Here is a 9,206-nt window from a genome sequence, read left to right as displayed (position 1 = left end):
CCTCGTTGTGTATGTTATATTTTGAGACTGATCATAAAAACAAAATGGATTAAAAGAAGAACTAAACAGATCTTTCTCATATTGCAATGATCGATTCTATTTCTTTCACATTAAGTACTGTACTAGTAAATATGTGAAATGACAAACTCACTTTGAAGGTTGGCTTTCATACACATCAGTATTAAGTTTAGATCAAAAGTTACCTCAAGGTGCATTTACTGTTAACATGACTCGATCAAACAGATTAGAGGAAAGAAGAGAAAAGATCGAACTGACAAAGAACTAATGAAGATGGTACAAAGGTGGGCGCCAAGATCCCTCTGGGATCTCTTGTTGTAACTAATTGAGCTACCTTCTATAAATAACATTTCGTCGCTCACAGCTAGCATTCAACAATTCTAGCACTGCCCAACCATGTACTCATTTACATCTGTGTAGACTGGAACAAGCCGAGTAAAGTATCTTGTTCGAAGATACAACACAGTGCCGTGCCGTGCCTCGAACCTGCAATCCTTCGGTCACGAGCCCCGCATCCTACCACTAGACTGCTGTGCCTACTGCTTATGCAGTGTTCCCAGACACCAACAATTGAGGGTTTTTCAACATCAAAACAATTGGTTTTACCTCACAAATTATCTAAGAGTACAGAATCTTAAAAATGTATCAAATACACAATCTCAGATTCAGTGGGAACACTGTTAAAGGAGAGGAAAAATGCACAGTAAGACCGTGGTTCAAACTCGGGACCCTCCGAACTCGAAACATATGCTCTACCAATTGAGCTACCTGCAGGTCGCCAGCGATCGACCCAGTGTAGTTCTGCTACAATCCTTCCTCCTTTTACTAAGTCTTCGCCCCCAAAGACACACAACTATTTACAACCCAGGTTCAGGTATCCCCTTGCAAAGCATGCACCAAATGCTTGAAACAAGGGTTGGTCACAGGCACGACTGTAACAAGAGAGTTGTGAGTTGATTAACAGTGCTTTTTTTGTTTTAATTAATTAAATATTTGCTACCTATTGTGTTTTTTTTTGTGTGTTTTGGCCATAAATTATCATTTAATTGTGGTACAAATTTGTCCTTTTTGTAGGATGAGCTTACCAAGGTCCAGACGGGTTCAGGATCGGGACAATCGTCCCGGAGTCAGTCAGGCGGAAAGGAGAGTAGAGTCTGCACAGTTCAGTGATCTAGGGTCAAGGTCATGTACGGGAAAGTTGCAACCTTAATAAATTGCAAAGAATTTAAATTGCATTGGCGAAAGGTCAAAGTTCATCTTCAGATATTTGACCTCCAAATGATCAAAATTATCTGCAGAAATAAGGATAATATAGGATTAACACTGTTTTCTCAGTCAAAGTTTTTGACAGAATAAAAGTTAGTTATTATCTAAAACGGATAATATGTGAACCTCTGATTGTCCCAGGGTCAAAGTTCATTTTTGAAAAATTTGACTTCAAACGAGAATTTTTTTTTTAAAATTCAAATAACCAAAATTAAATATAATGACGTAAAGGTGAAAGGTCACTGCCTACCTTTGCATACCAATGTTGAGATTAGTGATATATTAGTGGTAAAAATTGCGTACTGTACATCAGTACTAAGTGCATAATAACTTGTTGTTTTTATTTTGAATATGGTGACCCTTATTCATGAAGTTCTTATGCTCAGATTCATGCAACTTGCTCAAATCAGTTTTCTTGTAGCTCGCCGAGACCTTATAACTCAAACACACTTACCGATAGATATGGGCCTTTTAAAAGCTCAGTTTCCCATCATTTTTGATTAAAAATTAGGCTGGAGGACAGAATCTGGAATTCAGAAATGTTTTACCTCATATCATGAACTTATTACACGGGCTTAATTTTTTTTCGTGATTTTGACCCAAAATTTGAAATTTAAATTTACACAGATAATTTATTTCTTGATCTAAACATGTGAAAGAACTAAATGTTTTAGCACAAAGAAAGTACATTCACCGCGAAAAATATCCTGTTATACGGTACCAGAACTTTTAGTTATATGAGGATTGAAGAGTATGTTTAACGTTTTATTCTTGTATTGTAACCATCATCTTTGTCATGTAAATACGTACAGTCAAACCTGTATTTAGAGACCATCCATGGGAATACCTGTAAGTGGTCTCTTAACATGGGTGGTCTCTTAACAAGGCTGGTCTCTTAACATGGGTGGTCTCTTAACATGGCTGGGCCCTGAGTATGGCTGGTCTCTTAACATGGGTGGTCTCTTAACATGGGTGGTCTCTTAACATGGGTGGTCTCTTAACATGGGTGGTCTCTTAACATGGCTGGTCTCTTAACATGGGTGGGCTCTTAACATGGCTGGGCCCTGAACATGGCTGGTATCTTGACATGTGTGGTCTACCAGGAAAAGTTCGCCCAATCAAACTTTCGCCCTAAGCTGGTAAAATCTGTTTTCGCCCAGTGTTCATTCCGCCGCTTCACTTTATATTACAGTGTTTATATTATGTTGGTTACTTATGTTGGCCCTCATGATAAAAAGGCGAAAGTTAAACTGCGGCAAACAGTTTACAGTAGTTCATGATAATCATGGGGAAGCAGATCATATGGCATTCATGGTGCTTGTAAATACAAACAGATTTATAAAATTAAGATAAATTGAAATGATGAATACAATATTATTGATATTTTTTGTTTCTCCTATCAAGTGTTGACTATCAAAATTGATATAAACATTTAATTAACTTTTCCAAAATGGGCAAAAATACCCATTGTACATTGGTGTTCATTTCCTCACTTATTCTATACATACTTCAATGTGTATGGTATTGTGTGTGTGTGATTTGATAGAGTGTTAAGGATTGATGCTATAAAGTCAATAGTCTTCGAAATCCTTGAGTTCCGCTACTTTTCGTATACATGTCTTCTCTGAACCCATTTATTGAGTCATGACAAAATCAAAGGCTTTGTACACACCACCTTGTCACTGAAAAGTCAAGAACTTACAGAATGCTGCCGACCTTTGAACTCTTTAAATCAATATAAGAGGAATCGCACGGCAGCATTACAGTGAAAATTGACAGGCAACGAGTTTGGTAAAGCTCCTCTATAATTTTCAAAAGGTCAGGTATTGGGCTAGTGATTGGTCATTATTATATGTCAGAACCAATCAAATGGGTAGCCTAACAGCCTAGCAATTGGTCAGTTGTTTAATATGTCTGGAAACAATCAAATGGCTACCTTATCATCCTAGTGATTGGTCAATTTAATATGTCTGAAACCAATAATATGGCGAGCCTACTAGCCTAGTGATTGGCCAGTTTGATATGTCTGGAACCAATAAAATGGCTACCCAATCAGGCTAGTGATTGGTCATCCCATTATGTCTGGAACCAATAAAATGGCCAGCCTACTAGCCTAGTGATTGGTCAGTTTGAGATGTCTGGGACCAATCAAATGGCTACCTTATCAGCCTAGTGATCTGTCAGTTTAATATGTCTGGAACCAATCAAATAGCTAATTATGAGCTTTATATTTTATCAACAAACTGTAACATTACTTATTTTAGTAGACACAAATTTCAGTGTACTATCAAATTTTATTAGTGTATTGGTTCTCTCTCAATATATTGTTTATAAAACCATATACAGAGCTTTCAATTAGCGCTATAAAGATTAGCACAATGTTTGAAGTGCAAAAAGTGCTAAAATTTCAATACCGCTGAAATATGTATTTAACAGTACTTTAGACCATGGCATATAATTATGTTTATTCAGAGCAGAACCCTTGGATTTCAAAGATGATTGGCCATCTTTTGTGAAAATGTCTGCAATACAGAGTTGTATGATTAGCGAGTCTTGTTAACGGTTTTAAAAATCTAAAACCGTCAACAACACTCGCTAATCATACAACTCTGTATTGCAGACATTTTCACAAAAGGGTTCTGCTCTGAATAAACATAGTTATACAGTAACGTTTTATTGTAAAATATATTTTGATCGTGTGTGCTGAACAAGGTTGTACATGGTATGATCAGTGAATGTTCATGACAAATGATATATGAAGTCAATCCTGGATAATTTTCGTTACTGTATGGAGTAATAGAATCCATCTTCTGTGATGATGTGTTTTACTGTTATTGAATCCTGAAAAGTTGTAACAGATATCGGTTATACTGGCATGCAATCGTTATAAGATAATTATTTGTGATATATTGATATTTTTAAATCCCCTGATATATATGTGTATCATAGAATAAAATAATAAATATGCAAGATCTACCCTAGGCCTCTCTGCCTTCTAGGTCGTCTTCATGTGGACTATTTAGGCCTAGCAGGCAGAAAAGCCTAGCAAACGGTAGGTCTTACATATTTATTATTTCATTCTATATTTCCCCCACAAGGACTTGTTTATGGATATTATATATAGTTATGTTTTATTTACAATTTTAATGAAATCCAGAACATATCAAGAATCTTAACTTTCTGCTTTCATTGTCGTGACTGTTATATTGATATTCTGCCTCTCTATGATGTATTTATTTGAATGGGGTTTTGTGGTTTATGTACTGTTTATGTGTAAAAGAAATTTCCAGACCAAAAATAAACCAGTAGCAAATACTTTTTTTATGAAACAATAATTAGTATATACCCATTGTAGATAAAAAGTAGAAATCTATAATTAATAGACGAAATTAAAGTATTATTACTTTTTTCATAGTAGAAAAAGTATTGTCAGTTTAAGCCAAACAATAGTTGTGTTTCATGTGTTCCTCAGACTTTCAAATTTGTTTGCACTTAAAATGAAATTGACAATCCCCATACCCTTAACCCTTTCACCCATAGGTAACTTTAGTAGACTCTACCATACATTTATCTGGTGTCTATTATGGTCTACAGTGGTGAAAGGGTTAATAATCAACAAATGAGAAACACAGATAACAAAATTTTCTATATTTTTCAAGGGTAGTGCTGGTATCTTATTTTTGATTGCGGGTTTGTTTTCACTACAAACATGGTATTTGTTCTGACCACGTGGATCCACATGTTCTGCAATGGGTTAAATGTTCATATCGAATAGATTTGAATTAACCATGCCATAGTAAACTGTTTTTAATTGTAATAAAAGGAAATTTCCATTTTTGGGTTGGTCCTAAATAGCTCACACTGTCGATGGGCCTAAAACAAGACAAAAACAAAAACGAAAAACACAAAACAGAAAAGACATCTTTACGTTGATTTGGCCATATCTATAGTCAATAACTCTATATATTTTAAATACGCTAACAAACACATTCCGTCCCTTTTATTCCCTTCCGATACAGGTCTTTTTGGCCTATTGCTAGCTGAAAAGTTTTTGATGACATTTAGCTGTATCCGTCCAGTTTATTTGCGAGCCACAAGAATGACCAAGCCACAATGTATAGGCTGACTATATTTAACTTATTCACCCCTGAATTTCATAATGAACTATTCCAACCTTTTAATAGGAAGAGTTCAAACGTGTCCTCAGTGGATAATGTGTTGATTAATATATCTCTATCCGTCCAATAAGTGTCTTGGTTGCAATAAGTTGGCCTGTTGCCTGCAATTATTGATGTATTTTCCGTTGGAATGTTAATTGTGAAAAGATGTGTCTTGAGTAATCTTCGGGACATTTATGTTTGGGAAAATATTTTTCCGTGCGATTAACCGAGTCAAGTATTGATATCTATCCATCTTAAATATTCCAGGGGTTCCGCTCCCTTACGTTCTCTGCACACTTGGAATATGGCATAACAAAACTGAAGGCTCTGTACGTACTTGTGGATGAATCAAGTAGACTTGTTTGATCCTTTGATGCACATCAACAGAATCGTGCATATTGGCAAAATTGACTGTCTTTGAAGACTGATGTCGCTCCTCTGTAATCTTCTAAAATGTCAGTCTAGCCATTGACAGTGTTTTTTTAACCTGAAACTAATCCAGTAGCTATAGCCACTTGCCTTCGTTTTGTCGTGGCATTTCCCACAGGTGCGGAGAGCGTACATGGGATTTCTAGGATGATATACATCTGTCTAAACAATTACTTTATTTATATAAATTGTAGACTTCTGTCTATTTGGGGGTAATGCTTGTTTTGTATGTCCTTATACTTCAAATTAATCAATGTTATACATCAAGAAAAAAAAAACCACCCAAACATTAATGGTTTTTAGTGACATAACTAGCAAAAGCTTATTAAGGTAATGTCAAAACGTTTGGCTAGGAAGAAATCGCCGGAAATAACGAGGAAGGAGAGAATATGCAGAGGTCCCTAGTGTTGCATTTGGGGGCAGCTCATAAATGTTGGTTTCCTCAATGTCACCTGCTATACATCCTTGATAGTCGTGGTGTATCGCTCATGTCGCTCTCCGCATCCCTGGAATATGTCATACGAAAATTCGAAGCTCAGTTTGCACCACTTGTTTGAAAAGACGAGAAGGCAAGTTTGATCCTTTGACGTAAATCGAAAGAACCTCGCGGTCGCGTAACGGTAAAATGGACTGGCTTTGTAGTCGCTTCTCTGTTATCTTCAAAGGACAGGTATTAGCCTTGCAATCGGTTTATGTTTTTACCCGAGACCAATCAAATAGCTAGCTGCATGCCTTCCATTTCGCTATGGCATATTCCAGGGATGCAGAAAGCGAAAGTGAGCGTAACCCCTAGAGTATCGAGGATGTGCCCTCTACACATAAGACAGAAGAAAATAAAAATTCAGATTCTGCAGGTGATCCCGCATTAGTAGCCTCACACGATAGCATGACCTTGGTATATTATCGGGTACAAAAAAAGCATGATGGTAGTTATCAGGACGCTGGTAGCAGTATGCACTGAATAAACACTTATTCATCATTGTGTGATATGTTATAATTGTTAGAATTATATGGTGTTCAATCTGATAAGAGCCATTTCTTTATCTACACTCTATTCCGTAAACTACGCTCTGCTACGCGATCACTTTGCTACATGTGTTCTGCTACGTCACGTAGCATAGCGTAGTTTACTCGCAACGTATATCAAGATATGGTTTTGATCAAATTGTTGTCAGAGTTTGGTAAATGAAAGTGGTTCCCATGATTTTTACTGTGTTTCAGATATTGTATGATGCAGAACTATTTGTGGAAGAAATTGAGTATGACATTCCCTTTTTTATCAGTTACTGATCTTCAACAATTTCTACCAAAGATCGCGTTCCTCACTTGTTAGCGAGTGTAAGGGTCGACAACTTAGTAGCGAGTGTAAGAAACGATAACTTGTTAGCGAGTGTAAGGAATGACAACTTGGTATCGAGTGTAAGAAACGACAACTTGTTAGCGAGTGTAAGGAATGACAACTTGGTAGCGAGTGTAAGAAACGACAACTTGTTAGCGAGTTTAAGGAATGACAACTTGGTAGCTAGTGTAAGAAACGACAACTTGTTAGCGAGTGTAAGGAATGACAACTTGGTAGCGAGTGTAAGAAACGACAACTTGTTAGCGAGTGTAAGGAATGACAACTTGGTAGAGAGTGTAAGAAACGACAACGTCTTGTCGACTGTAAGGACAGACAACTTTGGGTACAGATCTCGATCTGATATACGTGAAAAATTAGAGAGTAATATCTTGTTTTTGTGATTTTATTGAATATATATTTTTGTAAGAGTGGATCACATTTTGAAACACCTATGATAATCCTTTCGGATGAAATCAATGGAAGGCATATAATTGGCGATTGTGTTTTGCGGACATTTTTTGTTTGTTTTGTAATGTGATGCTTTGATATTTTGCACATTTATTTAAACATGTGACATTTTGATGTTGTTCTGCAGGGCGAATTTCTTCCTACCTTTTCTACAGGGCATATTTTGTTAAATATTTTTCCGTTGTTACATCTGACTTTTTATGGTATTTTACATAATGTATGGCACACTGTATCTGTATGATCTATGTTTTCCCCAATATTGTGCTGTTTTGCTCAATAATGTAATGACGATGAAATAAACATATGCAAACAATTTACATGGATTTCTTTAATATATCATTATAGTGTCGACAACATATCTATTATCCAACAATTAATTGATAAATTAAAAAAACCTATTACCTTACAAAAATTCGTTACAATCTATATCTGTATAATGCAGTATAAAATTGGTAAAATGCTCGTATGTATAATCATCAGGGGTCGCAATTTTACCAAAAGTCTATCTTAACCCCTAAAGCACGAACACCTATATTTAGGTCCAATTAAATATAGCTGTAACAAATGTTCATGTTCCTGTGATCTCAAAACTCAAACAAGAAAACATGATGCAAAGCATCAAATCGGCCGCAAACGGTTCATTTTACACGTTTTTAATGGTATTGTACTTATTTGATTCCAGAAATGAAAAGAGATTTGGTTACGAATATCTATTTTATATTTTTGAAGTATTGAAGCATACATTTTTTACATTATACTTTAAAATGCTTAGAAACAATGCCATTAACAGATAAAAAACAACTTTTAAGTAGTTTGTCGAATGAATTATTTTTTATGTGTTAAATGCAGCACGTACCTTTTCCTACAATTTGACGTTCATAAAAAGTGTCACAATGTTTGGGTCCAAATATAGCTGTAACACATTCTCGGGTCCCTTTGATCTCAACACCCAACCGAGAAAACATGATGCAAAGCATTAATACACGTTTTTAATGATATTGTCCTTTTTTGATTAAAAAATGAAAAGATATTTTGTAACGAATATATATTTTGTAATTTTTGTTTATAAAATGTTCCAAGTATATATTTCAACATTATACTTTCAAATACTTAGTACCGATTACAATAAAAGATAAAAACAACTTTTTAGTGATTTGTCCAGTATCTAAATGAATTAATCTTTTATGTGTTAAATCCAGTACGTATCTTTTACTTCAATTTGTTGTTCATAAAAAATGTCACATTGGAAAATATAAATAGATTGGAATGTTATTGTTTTGGTTTGATTACACTCTTGAAAAAAAATTGCATCTCAAAAACTCAAAGAGTAAATATATGGTGTAAATAAACGGAACAAAACGTTTGTTAAATGATTTAGTACAAATATACGGAATTCCAATGTTCCGCAATAAGTGTTGATAAGTAAATCAGATTAATTTGTCACTTGCAATTCTTAATTCAGTGAAGTTACCTGAGCTTTATAAATGCCATCAAAACTAAAACTAAATGTTTGCAAGCTAAAATAT

At 35.2% G+C, this 9,206-nt stretch overlaps 1 protein-coding gene across 3 annotated transcripts in view; it reads left to right on the top strand.

Annotated features, from left to right (window-relative positions):
* LOC110451456 overlaps window positions 1-1,479 on the top strand; it is a 47,299-nt gene extending 45,820 nt beyond the window's left edge. For all 3 annotated transcript variants that reach the window (XM_021499486.1, XM_021499487.1, XM_021499488.1), the window contains exon 33: window positions 1,093-1,479. In XM_021499486.1, coding sequence (XP_021355161.1) covers window positions 1,093-1,188 — 96 coding nt within the window. In that variant the 3' untranslated portion in view covers window positions 1,189-1,479. The remainder of the gene's footprint in view (window positions 1-1,092) is intronic.
* Window positions 1,480-9,206: the final 7,727 nt, after the last annotated feature.

Source organism: Mizuhopecten yessoensis, unplaced genomic scaffold, assembly GCF_002113885.1.
Source record: "Mizuhopecten yessoensis strain PY_sf001 unplaced genomic scaffold, ASM211388v2 scaffold6045, whole genome shotgun sequence".
NCBI lineage: Eukaryota > Metazoa > Mollusca > Bivalvia > Pectinida > Pectinidae > Mizuhopecten > Mizuhopecten yessoensis.
Note: the sequence above shows the minus strand (reverse complement) of the source record. Positions and strands in the feature narration are given on the sequence as shown.